The following is a 15,378-nucleotide window of genomic DNA, read 5'->3' on the forward strand; positions in this document are numbered from 1 at the left end:
AGTTTAGAGGTATGGCTCGAAATTGCTGCTTGTGGCAAGAAAACAGTTCTGAAAACTCACTGTCGGATTCCTGTACTGTTCACACGTATGCCAGACATCACTGCCACTTGAGAGCCTAGGGTGGCTAGGTGTGCAAAGCACCAGTTTTACAAATGCTCAGTGGTTTCCATATCCATTAGGTTTTGGTGCCCCTAGTTTTGATCATACTTGTTACATATCACCAGTCCCTGGGTGCTCCTCAGTCACAGTATCCCCAGGGTTTCTGGAGTTTTTGTAACTATTTAACACACTGTGAGATAACAGATATTTGAAATATTGATCCGATCAGTGAATAAATGCTGCTTGGGGAGCTCGGAGGACCACTTGCTCCGTGCCTGTGAGGGAGCAGTGCTGCTCCCCTCCTTGGCTCCCTGCCAGGTTGCATATGGGATAAGCGGCCTAAGGTGCTTGCAGACAGTTCCACAGCTGCTAAAAGCAGTGACCCAGAGCTGCATAGAGCAAGGAGGAAGAAGACACCCCTGTAACAACTTTGGGGCTGAAGTGGGTGTCATGAGACTGGATCACGATGCTCCCAATGGTGGCGGAAAGAGAAGCAGTGATGGAGAGAATCATCCCTTCACTCCAGTGTCCTTTAATAAATCATAATCCGCTTTGGAAGCTTATTTCTGTATGCTAATATAATGGAATTGCATTTCTGGAAAGTGTCAGTATCAACACAGTGTATAGACTTTTGTACAGACCTTCATAGTGCAAAAAAAGAGAGAAGTTCATAGCCTCTTTTACTTGTAATCACTGCTGTTAATTAATAAGTCTTTGTTATCTCTAAACTGAAATAATACTGAGCTACTTGTGCTTGCTGCTTAGCTTTACTTAATTGTCCAGACATTATACTCAGCAATGACTAACCTAGATGCCAAGTCCATATGCTAATACGTTCCCCGGCTCTTAGGGAGCTGTTAGCAAGCTGCCCATTTAATGCTGAACATGTGGGAACTGCTGGGTAGTGTGAATATGCTGGCCCAGCAGACTTGTTTCAGTGCCAGAATGCTTCACAATCAGACATAATTTTTCAGTGTCACATTCCCTTTCAGGGAACTCTCCTGACACGTACAGTCCTTTCTTTTCTTCTCTCTGCACCACTGTTAGATGCTCAGAGATCCAGAACATAAAACCTGCCCTGAGACTTGGGAGTGCTTTACATGGCTTGCACATTGCCTCCCTTCCCTTCCAATTCCCAGGTAGAAATGGCCATGAAATCATTTAGTTACCACTTTGACCCCCTTCCCTTTAGCCTCACAATGTCTACTGAACCCGTATTTCAGGGGATTATACTGGGAGCTTCTGGGACTGAAATAAAGGTAAAGTAAAATAAAAAAGGAATTAAGAAACCCCTCAATTCTTTAGGTAGAGCAGGTGGCATAATTTGGCATGCTAACAGGATAATGCTGTGAGTATGATACCCCAACACCAAATGCAGCACCCTACCCTGCTGACCCATGAGTCATGGTGGGATGTAACCAAGGAGTTTCATTCAGCCTGATGAAGAACGACCTGCACGTGCTGCTTTCTCAAGCTGTTACACCAGTGCACTGTGAAGCTGCCTCTGCTGGAGATAGTACTTTGTTGCGGTTGTGATAGACCAACATTATAAGCAGTGTGAAGTTTGCAGGCTGAGAAAGTACCTTTTAGGAGATCAGCTGGGAGAGCTGGAAAAATCTGATCAAGCCGTCAATCCCAAAAGTTTGCCTTTGGGTTGGAAAAAAGAAGCTTTAGTATAAACTCAACATACTAATTTTGCAGTACTGCTGAAGGAACACCAAAACGTGTTCAGCCTTTCTAACTCTACCAGTTCGTCTAACAAAAGATATTACCTCTTCCTTTAAATTTTACAGGCATTGCTGTATCCCTTCTACGAGCTACACAGTTAAAAGTTGTGGGACAACTTTACTGAAAGGAATGGCACTTCCTAGCATCACTGGTTCACTGGCACAATGGTCGGATCCACTTAGTCACACTCCTTCAGAGCCCCTCCAGTGGGAGGACAGAAGCAGCTGTATCTCCCACCAGCTGTATACTCCCTCTAGTATGCTCACCATACTAGAAAGACCAAATTAATATATTTTCTAGACACTTACCTGAGCATAGCTCACTCTTCAGGTTACAGTTGACAGTTCAGGGGTAGCAGCAGACTCTCCAGGGTCCTTGGTAGCTATGGGGTAAATCCAGCTCCAAATATTTTTAAGCAGCAAAGAGTGAACAAACATGAATTAATAAAGTGAAAGGTGAGAACCTGGCATTGGTTTTATCAAATCATACCATTGATCATCACCATTGCTCTTTTTTGTCAATTCTAGTTTTATGGCAGTATATATTGTTCCTGACCCATAGCTTTGCTTACCTTTTTGTGGGGCTGCACTGTGGTGAAGCTGGCAGAAACTTTCCTCTCTTCGCTATTCGTCCATCCTTATGTTGTTCCTCACTTGCTGAGGGTGGAGTAGTACCCACTCTTGCTGCTGTGCTCTGGTGAGGCAGAATGAGTTCTGTCAAAAAAAAAAAAAAAAAAAGAAGGAAAATAAAAAGGGGGGTATTTCTTTCCTTCCTGGGGGACTCAGCAACATATTGAGGCTTGGGCTTCAGTAGGGCAGTGAATGGGACTTGGTATTTTAACACTAGGCAGAGTGCATAGTCCTTTCACAGACCATGGCATCATGGATGATTGCACATTGTGCTCTTAGCAGTTTGTTAGTCTGACATTTCACTTCCTTTCACATTTTTGAATGGAGATTTCTGCATCCCCAACAGGCTAGGGAAGCCCCGGAAACAGGCTTAGTATTACCTATGGTTGGAAACTTTTAGATAGATCTTTTTGTTTTGAAAAGGTTTTATTCATTGAAACTGAGTTGTGCAGGGGACATTGGGGTTTTTTTCTCCCACTTGCTTTTTGCTGTAGATTATACTATTAAATAACTCTAATTTTAGTTAGTACTAAATGAAATACAGACTAAATAATATTAATTATAATAATAGATTAACACAAGAATGAAATGTTTTGATTTACAGGATTTTTAATGCGATGTTTGGAAAATTCCAATTTTTCAGTCCACACTGGAACAAAAGAATTTTTGCAATATTGACAGTTCATGGGAGAGATATTTGGAATTTTCACCAGCTCCATGTGCTAATCTGCACTGCTTGTCCTCCTCTTTCCAGCTGGCTATGCTGTGCAACTTTTGCTGTGGTCAGTGGCTTGACCTGATCAAAGTCTTTAGAAATGTTGTCTAAATACCAGTCTGGAGAAAAGAGTGTGGCAGCAGTGAGCAGCTTCTGCTGAGAACAGAAAGGGTGCCTGGCTCACGGAAGGAAAATGGAGGAACCTGGCTGGCTGTAGTCCTGGGTTTGGAAAGAGTTTGAGTAACTTTATTACTTGCATGGCAGTGTCCTCTGGAGAAAGGAGAGGTGACAGAGAGTCCCTAGGAAAAGAATGCAGAAAAAGGGAAAGGAAAAAACAAAGAAGATAAGGAGATAATCAAGTTTTGACAACAAAAAAGTAATTAAGTTTCTGAAAACTGTAAGAGAAAAAAGAGGAAAAATAAAATCAGCAAGTGAAGATGAAGGAGCAACAGGTGACTCAGGGCTGCTTCACACATGCTGACAGAAAAGACAAGGATGGCTGTGATGAGAGGCCACAGAAACTGAAATTATACAAAAAAAAAGGTTTTAAAAAAAGCAAAAAGAGAAATCAAGTGAAGACAAGACCAAATAACATAGTGATATTCCCTTCCTAGTAATTTTGTGGAAATGAGCAGTGGTTCTGGGCATGAGGTGCTATTCTCTGTGTATGGAGAGAGCAGTAAGTGCCTGTCTTCTGGTACATTTTCTTGTCTACTTCAATGTCTTGAGAGGCACGGTGTTGCCCTAAAGTCTGATAAGAGGAACAGGCTGTGCTGTGAAATTCCATCAGTTTTAATTTGGCCACCATCGATGTCACAAGGCAGGAGTAACATGCAATTACTCTTTAATTATATGATTAGTTAATAGGGTTTCCTATTAAACACCATGTAACTACATGGAGATTACCATGTAATTACCTTTAGTAGATCCAAAACTAATTAGCATATAACCTGAGCCTTGTGGTTCAGAAGGCTATAATCTTGTAATGATATGGTACTCACTGTGTTGTTAGCCTGCCTCTACACGCTGATTTCCGTGTAGTTAAATGCACAGTAGTTTTTGTGCAAGTACTGTTTGTGCCGTTACCAGTTGTCCTATAAACTTGTGCCCCTGTTGGCTTTGGCAGTGGCTTAAACCAATTACCTTTTCAAATTGCCTTTGTGAAATGCTTTTGTTATACCCTTGCTTGCTGCTATGCTGTAAACTCGGCTGGATGTGAACTGTAAAAACAATCACGAGACGAGTGACTTGATTAGCTTCATTCATTTGCCTCATGGCACCAAATCTAGAGCAAAATGTATGTTCCCATCTTACTGATGTTTAGTGTGCATTTGTGGAAGGCAATGACTTATCAGTAGTAAATGCTGCAGGTAATTTACCCATTCAGTAATCTTAATAAAATTATGTGTACTTTAAAGATAAGGATCCCTCTCCAAGTCTTAAGGAAGGTAAATTCCTTCTCTATGTTGTTCCTTGTTTCAAATTCCACTGAAATATTGGTGAGCAAAGACAGCTTGCTTGACAAGCACAGGCTAGGTTCTGTATTTTAGTAGATGAAAAAAAAAGTTTTTGTGTATATATAAACAAATTAACTGTTGATTCTGCAGTGTATTCTTTGCTATTAATTTTCTAGTAAAGGGCTGCATCATACCTCTGAGCTGAGATAGGACAGGGAAAATGACCACTATAAATATAGTTGTGTTGATTTTTCTGTTTTGGTGTGGTTGTTTTTGTGGGGGTTTTGTGTGTTTTTTGTTTGTTTATTTTGGTTTTGTTTTTGTTTTTTCCCCCCCCCTCCTTTTCTATTTATTTAATTTTTTTTTCCTTTTCCCTTTCTTGCTCCTTCTCCTCCTCCTCCTCCTTTTCCTCCTTTTTCTTCATCTTCATTGTACCCACTTCTGTTGCCATTGCAGTGATTCTCCATGGTAGGATTCAAATACAAATTATTTTTCCTAGGCCAAGAGTTCAGCAAACCTAAATTGCACAGAGCTGTACTTGGTGTGTATAAGACGCAAAGTTTCACATCCTAAGGACTATAAATCTGTGTCACTTTGTAGAGGAATGGTGCGAGCTGCCACTGTTCCTCCTTCAGCTTTGTCTTGATTTGCCATTAAAATGAATGGTGTTTTTCAGGGACTGCCTTTTAGCTACAATAATAATTTCTGCACTGATAATTTTTACTGTGCCTAGTATGTCATTTTGAATGCTAATGCCAGGTATTAGGATGTCAGTATGTGCCTTGTCAGTGGCTATTTGCAATAGCTCTCCATCCCTTCTGTCTGCTTTACTGGTGCCTTTGAAGACAGTCTGGTCAATCAGACAACAGCAACATTTTTATTGGATCTTTTGAAATATTAAAAAGAGGAGGAAAAGATTCAAATACTAATGTGAGGGGTTGTCCTTGCTGCTATTTTTACTTTATGCTTTATTTGCAAGCAGGAGTTTGGGTGTAACCACAATAAAAGGATGCTCCAAATCCCAGAAGTTATATACGTATAACGGAACCATGGGATCATAGAATTGTCAGAATTGGAAGAGACCTCTAGAGATCATCTGTTGGCTGGGAGGGACACGGCCACATGTGGTCAGACCTGCAGGAAAGTGGCATTGAGCCAAGGGGTCTGAGTTTGAGGTATGTTGGTCTTGTGGCCTATCAGTCTCTTGTCATACCCATGCACCCACACATGCTTCTAGGTGATAGTATTTGAAGCTATGATTAATTACATATATAGTGATTTACTGCCTGCACATATGTCTGGCCTCTGGCCCAGCTACTCTGCCTTCTGCCTCTCTTCACCTCCTGGTCTAGCTGTTCTGCAGCTGAACTCAGACTCAAACCCAGAGAAACCTCAAACACGTAAAGCCAGCCTAGAAAATTGCTCTGTTGTTCTCGCTTTTGCTCAGAGGGTCTGCTAAGCCCAAGGATGGGAGGACCTTGGGACTCTGGCATTTTTAGAGTGGTGAGTAAGCCAGGTTAGCAAAGTGGGCTGGTTTTGGTTTGGGTCTATTTAATTCACCTGTGACCCAGATGGCTTGCACCTGGTTAGAATTCTGTCACCTGCGGCTGCAGTAAAATGCATTTCATATTCCCACATTCAGGCTGCCCATGAAAATCATAGAAGAATAGAATCATTAAGTTTGGAAGGGACTTTAAAGATCATCTAGTTCCAACCCCTCTGAATATGCAGTAGGAGCAGACCCAGGTGGAGGCCAGCACATTGCTAGGGATCTCACTGCCCTCTCTTCTACAGTAATGTTCTGCTGGTTTGGAGCATGTAGGATTTTTCCCAGGCAGTTCTGCACCCACCTTTGAATAGTTTCATCCAGACGGTATTTCCCTAGCTTGTTTGTGCTAGGGAATGTCATGCAAGACAGTGACAAAAGCCTTAGTAAGTCAAGATAAATGACATGCACTTATTCTTTTATATCTGCCATGTCTGCTTCTTTGTCAGAAGAGGAAATTACAATGGTTTGACATGACTTGTTCTTGGCAAATCCATTATTGGCTTTTACTCATCGCTCCCTTTCTTTCTTTCTCCCTCCCCACCTCCCCCCCCTCCTTTCTTCCAAGTTCTTTGAAGTAGTTTATTTGCTCCAATATTTTTTCTGACTACTATAGAAGTGGTTTTGCTCCTGAAACCATCTCTGATTTATTTTTTTTTTTAGAAGTTACATCAGTTGTCTTAATAAAATGCATTATTTCTACCTATTAACCATTTCTGGCATGTACCTGTATACCAGCTAAGCTACAAAACTCTGCTGCTGCTACAGTATTTACACAGACTGGTCTGAAATTTCCTAGCCTCTCCATTCACTTCTAATAAGAGCACGATGTTGCTCTTCTTCCCTTCTCAGGGACCTCATAATTCGCTATCCATGAGATAACTGCTAATGCTCCTGACACTATTTCACCTACTTTGAGTATCTCCTGATTAAATCATCCTGGACAAGTGAACTGAAAATATCCAGCTACTCTCTTCTGGGCAGAGGTATTAACCCATGTGTTGTTGGTACTACCTGTGTTAGCAAACTGACGACAGCTACATGAATTCAGTGCTTTCACCTCTTACAGATCTTCTACTGATGGTGGCAAACCAACTCTTTTATTTGTCTTCTTTTAACTAATAACCTATTTTTGAAATAAACTGTTGTTGCCATGGGTGTTTCTTCCTAATTGTATCTCATTCAGTCCTTTTCTAATTTTGCCTTTATCTTGTATCCATTCTTCTGTGACCTAGCTCGCATTGTCGAGTATGCTTTCTTCTTGTATTGAGGACAATGAAAAGCTTATGATACAGACAGCTGAGGAGATGAGGACCACCTTGTACTTAAGTATTCTGAATATTTAATAAACACATGAGATGCATAAGTATAAAACCATGCGGGAATTCAGACATGCAAGTGGATGCAAGTTCAGCAGAACTACATTTGGAGAAAATCTTCCTCAGCTATGTGTGCTGTTTACAGTGAAGTGGTTGGTTTCTGAGGCAGTTAATGTCCAGCTTTGCTGCCTGTTGTTACTTGGAATTGATGATGTGATTTATCATTTCCAAGTAGCTCTAGGAACTCAGATGAAGCAGCAACACTGGAAAACAGAAAATTCTCTCACTACAGGATAAACTTGTAGGCATATTTTATCTTTCAGCTTGTTTGTCTCAGCCTTCATTTTTCTCTGTCATTTTTTTCTCTCTCTCACATTTCCACTTTTCTCTCCTCATCTATCTTGAGGTGTCAGAATACTCTGGAAATCCACGTGGAAGCTAGGAAAGCCCAGCATGTCTGAGGTAAAGATGGCAAATGGCAGGGAGCTGGCAGGTGCTCTTGGCTGTAGTGGCTGTTAGTGGGCTGAGAACAAGCCAGTACCTGCAGGGTTATTGTGGTGGAACTGGGATCACTGGTGGAACTGGGATTCTTATTACCAGAGGGTTGGCAGCTGCGTTAGTGACAAGGGCTGCTGTGAGGTCCTCCTCAACATTTTGTGTGAAATCAGGTGCACAGCAGGACTGCACGTAGTGCCTGGATCTGGAATGCCTGTATTGATCTCAGGGAAGCAAATGAAGAGAGGAGCTTCAGCAATTCAGTCCTGACCTTGTTGCTTCTGTTTATTTGAAATCTGTAAAGGTAACAAACCTGTGGACTCTTCAGCACCATTACAAAAAATGTCAGAATTCCTTTACCTGTGGATATACCTATGCTGTGATATCTACTTTGAAATCAGTGAACTACAATGAAACTGGTTTCATCTGAGGTGCCTGACTGAAATCTGGTGTCTGATGAGAGGGCAAATACAGCATTGTCTATATTTTTTCTTCTCTGGTCTGTAATGTACTAAATAACTTCAGGCACATGTTGTCCAGCTTGTGCTGGCATTGAACCAGAAGAAGCTTTGTGTGTTCACTAATGAGATCAATGCTGTTGTGGGCAGACTCTGTGCTAACTGTCAAATTTAGTTCATATTGGTTTGTGCTGTCTGCTTTTGTCCTCTGTGCCAGTAATAGGTTTCTGCAGTACACAAAATCTGGCTTCCTGGACCTGTTTTTCCTTTTTTTATTTCTATTTTTTATTTTATTTTATTTATTTATTGATATTAACTTCTCTCCTTTGGAGAAATCCTTGTGATGTGAGTTAAGATGATACTGGTGAACTGGTGATTCCATCATGGGGTGGTGAGTATAGGCATGGTTGTCTAGACTCTTAAATGCAAGAGAGGGACAAATCTGTTGGATATATAAAGTTCAAATCTAAGAACAGGTGCAGCCTCTTTCTGGGTTAGTAATGGGGCTAAGAAAATAAAGATATCTAAGAATAACAGAAGTTTAGTAACAGTGACAGTAAGAACAGGTGGAGTTCACTTTTCAACAGAATATGAAACTGTCAGTGGCAGTTTAGTTTGAAGTTGTTTATTCATCTATACTAAGTTTTGTTGCTTTTCTGTTTTAAATGTGCACTTTAAGAGTACATTTCTTCCACCCATGTCTGAATCTCAGTCATGAGCAAAATACAGTCATCTACCAGCAGCTGTGCATGAAGAACTTTGCTGAGGAGCCAGTCTGCCATTTTGCAAACATTGTCTTGGTTTCTTTCTTTTGTAGTGACTCAGCAGGCACAAAATCACCCTGAGAACTATGGTCTGGTTAAACTGTATGGTTATTTTGCCACACTTGGAATAAACAAGCATAACTTATTTAAAACTTCTATTAGCCATGCTTTTAAACAATTCTGTCCAATAACTCACAACAGTGAGTTATGTAGGTTGTCAAAATCATATCTGTGCTGCTTCCTCCAACGCCATTATGGATGTATTACTAAGTTGTGTCATTCTTATTTACAAAGCTACACCACTTAAGTGAACATAAATGTCAGCTTTTGATAACCCTCTCAACTATAAATCTTATACTTCTCAAATTACTGTAGAAATAACTTGTGGGAATAAACAAAACAAAACAAAAAAGTGAGTCCTAACAAAGGAAAAAAAAAAAAAAAAGCACACATAAATACCAAGATGGTACTTGTACTTTTAAAACCAAAATTGACAAAAGACTGTTACCAATTGTACTCTAACCAATGTGCAGACATTCATGGACAGTGTAAGACTTCTGCAACAGAAAAAATGCACTGTGTACTATTAATGTTTTATATTTGTGTGGCATCAGAGTTTACCTCAATCTGTTATCATACAAAGCTACTGCTGAAACAAATAATCACTAGAACCATTACTACATTTTCACATGCACTGGCCCAGGAGGTGTACAGACATAATATAATGCATTTTCCGAATCTGTACAGTGAGGAGCATAGGTCTTAGCAACTTTTGTTACAGACCTCTGCAGTGTCTCAAACAAATTCTGAGGCAATTATTTATCTCATTTGATCAAAATTAACTTGCAAGTAAGCTTGCTAGTTATACGAAACTAGTTAAGTTCCATTGCTTCTACTGCTCGGTTTTTGCTTATAAATCTTCCAAGGGTTGTGTCCTTAGGCTAAGCTCACAACCTTTATAGGCCAATTTGAAGTTCCTCAATAAATTTGATTTAATTTCTGAGTGTTTTCTCTTTCTGTAACATGCGTTTGGTAGAAACTAAGATAGTCCCTTACTGACCACGTTAGAGCTTCAATTTTAAGAGGAGACTTGGATTGCTTCTGCTTGTGATTCTCCTGCATTATATAGCAGATAGTACAAATGTGCTTTGTATTGATGACACACCTTACACAACAAAGCTTAAAAAATGGGTGGAATTGTATTTGTCCTGTTCCAAATATCATTAAATAGAAATCACATTTACATGAGAGCATAGATGAAGGGGAGAAAAGTGGCAAAATAACAAGTCAAAGGAAATAGTCTTTAATGAAACTGCGGGGTGATTTTGGGGCTCTTAAGTAAAATAATTTCCAAGTGCAGAGTTTAGCAAAAAATTCAAGAAAGGGATTAAACATGCAAATTAATTTCAAGCAGAAAACATTCCTTGAATATAATGATGAGAAACAGAGTATTATGATAACAGAGCATTATTTATAAAAGCAAATATTTGTGCTTCTGAATTTGGACCAGGGTCTTAACAGCTTGGATGAAAATCACAGTCTTTTTCTTCGCCTCTCAAAAAACTGGGAGTTTAATCTATGCTAATCTTCTAAACATTCTCTATAGTGTCAGGGGAGAAGGAGAGACAAGGAGCTAGTTCTTTGGCATTTTAAAGTTCTGGTTTAGCAAGGAGCTCTCTATCTGCACCAGACCAATACTTCATCAGGTCCAGACAGCAGGAGCTCCACTGCTCATGCAAAGCTTGGGTAAGTAATGCCATCAGTGAGTGAGGACAGCTGCATTCAGTACTGCGGGCTGGGGCAGGTACAGAATCAAACCTCACAAAGCTTCAGGACTGGGACATGAATATGATCTATGGTGATTATTTTTCTAGCATCATCTGTGTCTAGACAGATGAGTATGTTCTTGTTAGCTGATGAGTTGTGTTAATGGCACTGCAAGGAATGTGTCTTCAGACAACCATTTGCTTCCTCCGAGAACTGCATTTATGATGTTTCACGAAGACTGTACACAATTCAGTAGATGCTGAAAAGCCTCTGAATGTTTTTCATGGTCTCGATGTTTTATTTTAAATAGCATGTCATTTACAAGACTCCCAAAGACAGATAGCTTTCCCTGCTAGCTTGCAATTATATGGAACAGACGTCGAAATGATGATGGTGGCGTCTCACTGCTACATTTTGCTGCTGCTATGATCTAATGTATTTCAGCAACAAGCAATTCCCCCTGCATCTTGTATTCATCAGATGTTGACATTAACAGACTATCACTTCTATCAGCTATGCTCAGTCTTTTTCAAGCTTAAAAATTGTTTTTTAATCTAGAAAAAGTGCCATTATATCACCTGTAACCATCAAGATGGAAGTTACCCAATGCACAGTTAGAATGATGTCTTACCAATTAAAACATTACCCTGAGCATTAAGGTATGGTCTCTGTGGAGCTAAGTGTGCTGGGCCAAATTTTGCATGCTGTATGTTGTTCTCTGTACTTTTCTGCTTTTGACAAAAACACCCAGTTGATATGCATGCTGGCATTTGTAGCTATAGTGTTAGTCTAGTTTTCTGATGGTGGCTTAAAAACACCTGTTGAGGTTCTGTCCATCCTTGATCAGAAAAATTCTCTGTGGGGTTCCAGCCTTTCTTAAATATGTTGCACCTCCCTGGGGGACACGTACATGCTTATTTCACAGTGATATCACTTGTCCTTAGTGAAGTTCACAGTTCACAGCATGTTCTGTATCTCCTTTTTTATCTCTGTCATATGAAAGTCTGTCAGGTTACTTTTTATAATGGAATGAAGCATGGAGTTCTAGAAAATGGAGGAAAGAGATTTGGTTTCCATCCCTGTGGCTGGAAATCAAGAGGTCAAAAAATACTGAAAATGCATCATACTAAAATGGTGAGTAAAGAAGAGAGAATTTTCTAGGGGTGATTTGGATATTAATACATACAGAGGAACCTGAAAAAATCTTAACATTTTGCTCTACCTGTCTATTTATTTCTCTTTATACATCTGGTTTACAGTCACTGATGGCTTCACATTGCAGAAAGTTCTTTTCACACTTCCTGCTAGTTAAAATTTAATTTCTTTTACATCTCTAAAAATACGTAGAAAGATTTTTTTTTTAAATCTGCATGCAGCAATTTACCTCCATGCTGGGACTTCTCTGTGTATGCTCAGTGTTTTAAAACTGCATCAGTAACGGAAAACTGCATGTGCAGCATTATTGCTGATCTGCACTGACTCTTTGGTCACCAGGCAAAACTCTCCACTGGATTTTTTTTCCCTTTCCTAGGTTGTACCAAGGCTGCACATTTGTGCCCTGTGCACAGTTGAAGAATCTTCAAGATCAAAGCCTTGTGCCTGAGCACAATCTTGTTCCTCCCATATCATGCCAGGCCCTTTTCAGTGTGAGTGCTTTGATGTAGCAGTAGCAGTCAGGAAAAATAACAAGCCAAGAAAGGAAGGAGGCAATGTGATGTGTTCTCTTGGCTCTGGGCTTCTGCATTAAAGCTAGGATGTGTAAAGCCCCTGGTTTGGTTAAGTTTCTCTTCATTACCATTGTTTTCCTTAGTTTCCCTCCATCGTAACTGGAGACATCATTCTCACATTCTTGTAAATACACCAGTGAAAACATAAAGGATTCAGGCTGAGAGCAAGGGACTATTTCCAGCCATTCCCTATGTAGGAAGAATGGCACACCCATTGATTCACCCAAACTTGCACCTGGCCATCAGCAAACGGAAATGTTCTGCATGATATTATGCTGTATCAGCAGCCTGGGAGGCTTGCAAAAACTATGGAAGTACTTTTTTCCCTTTTGTGAAGCTCTTCTTTTCTCAGAAGTGGCTGTTTGTGGTCACTGATGCTCAGCTCTGAGTCTCCTAAGGGACCCTTATCTTACTCTGCTCTGCCAGAAGAGGCCATTGTGCAGGACTGAGAGCATGCATCATAGATGAGGAAACTCAGGAGAACCTCTAGAACTTGTAAAAAGACAGGCATTTAAAAAAAACAAAACAAAACAACAAACACCACAACACAAATTATTGCATGCACAGAGGAAAAAAAAGAACCAAATCCAAAACATAAAAATTCATTAATGCCAAGAAACACGGGAGAAAGAACCAGGGCCACCTGTGAAGTAAATGAGAGGCAATACAGGCAATTATGATGCAGATCATTTCTATTTCAGGCACTGCTTCGGGAGGGATCCCAGACAAACATTTTCTCCATTTTTCCTCCTGGTAGAATAGGACTGCTAACACCCTGGCTGGTGATTACACTGAAATAGCACATTCCCACTGTCACTGTCTTTTAATCTCAAGAAAGTGACAGGTCTGTGTAGGAAGTCACCTTGGTTTGCCTTCTGTAGAGAGGACAGAGAAGGATGATTGTAAAGAGAGTTTTTCACTAGAGTGAGAGGATGATCCTTCTAGTCAATTCTGGGACTCTATTTGTGCAGCTGTGGCCAAAGCAGCTGAGAAGATACTATCATACAGCAGAAGACATAATCACCCAGTGTCACAACTGTCCGTATGGATCTGCCAACCAGTGACAGTAGGTTGGCAGCCAGTAGGAGATACTGAGATTTTCTTGCTCGCTTTAATTGTTGTTTTCTTTTCCTTATTGTGAATGACTGCCAATAGCTGATTTTACCAAGTCTGCCTAAAGTCACAGCTGTCCTACTGTAAATGCGTGTTCTTATTTTTTCCTTTGTGTCACGTTTCTTTAGGTTGCTTGCTATGATTAGGGAAGTTGTCTGCTCTTAACTAGCTGTCTATGAGCACATCAGAAGGTGCCTACGAGAAGATTTCACTTTTTCTTGGTTTTTGCATAATCCAGAAACAGTATGTGACTAGGGATGTTTCTCTATCACAGTTGCTTATTTCTGTTTTACTACCATCTTTATCAATAAAAATCCTTCTGACTGCCCCTTTGCCAGATTAACAGGAAAATCCCCTTGTGAATTATTAGGTGTGGGCAATGCCAAGCTTCTGCTTTTGCTTTCATTATATTAATATGACTTTTCCATTGCCATATCAACAGGAGTAAGTGTTGATGACATAAACAGAGGATAGGTTAAATTCCACAAGTGTCTTTCATGTTTGTACTTTTACAGATGTTGGCTGTAGTAATTGCATTAAACTCCCTATCTGCTTTCCAGCTTCAATTATTAACTGATGTCACCTGTGTTGTAAGGCTGGAATTCACTAAAATAATATGAAATGGATCCAAGTACCTTGCAACTATTATTCTCTCAACTGAAATGTTTCTCCACTTCAACATAACACTTCTTCAAATTCTGACCCAATAGCAGGACTTCGTGCCTGCATCAGTGTTTAAAAAACAAACAAAAAGCATGAAGCAAACAAACCCCCATAATATGTTGCCATTAGAAGAAGCTGCTGCACACATTATATCCTCTAGGAGCAGTCTGCATAATTAGATTTTTAAAATATTACATTTGCAGTGTAAATCATTAGGAGGTCATTGGAAAAGGTGGCCATCCAAGGGATCACATTAACCTAGATGGGTATGTGCTTCTGACTGGAAACCATGCTAATGAATTGATTCAAGCCAACCAAATCATTCCATTTCAAACTCTGGGAGACTTCTGAACAAAGAGCTGTCTAACACCCACTCAATATGGATCATCCTTAAAACTCTTCATCCTGTGCCATGAAAATTCAGGGGAGTTTTCTGTACTGTGTTTCATGGAAACAGGCTCTAACATGTTATCCTGCCCACACTGAAGTCAGCATCAAAGCTGGCAGACTCAGCATTCATTGCAAGAACATAATTGTCAACAATTTAACATCTCAGAAAGCTGAAGAGAGAAAAAACATGTTCTGCATTATTACAAATATTACAAAGTAATAAACCAATTTTTTCCCCAGTGATTTTAGAATATCAATTTTTAAAAAGTGAAAATATTTTACTTCAGGAGGAACTCACACAAATACACTTTGGCCAAAGATTAGAAATATGCAGTATAAAGACTTTTTTAAAGATCTACACATTTGCCCGGTGTATATTCTCATTATTGTTTCACCAACTTGAATAGGATGTAACTTGTTACATAAATGCAAAATTGTTTGTAAGATGAAAAAAGACTGTTTTCCTACAACCCATGACCTTGTATGCCACTGAATAGAAAAGACTTGC

The 15,378-nt window shown here is 39.9% G+C and overlaps 1 protein-coding gene across 2 annotated transcripts in view; it reads left to right on the forward strand.

The window, feature by feature from the left end:
- The window catches only part of NUBPL (NUBP iron-sulfur cluster assembly factor, mitochondrial), a 160,881-nt gene that overhangs the window by 104,651 nt on the left and 40,852 nt on the right, over positions 1-15,378 (forward strand). Inside the window, exon 11 of one of the 2 annotated variants that reach the window (XM_051622373.1) lies at positions 11,536-11,625. The exons of the other annotated variant lie outside the window; for it this stretch is intronic. Within the exon in view, the coding sequence (XP_051478333.1) occupies positions 11,536-11,595 (60 nt within the window). The 3' untranslated portion in view covers positions 11,596-11,625. Of the gene's footprint in view, positions 1-11,535; positions 11,626-15,378 lie in introns of those variants that run through there. 2 annotated transcript variants of the gene reach the window in all.

This window comes from Apus apus, chromosome 5 (assembly GCF_020740795.1).
Source record: "Apus apus isolate bApuApu2 chromosome 5, bApuApu2.pri.cur, whole genome shotgun sequence".
NCBI lineage: Eukaryota > Metazoa > Chordata > Aves > Apodiformes > Apodidae > Apus > Apus apus.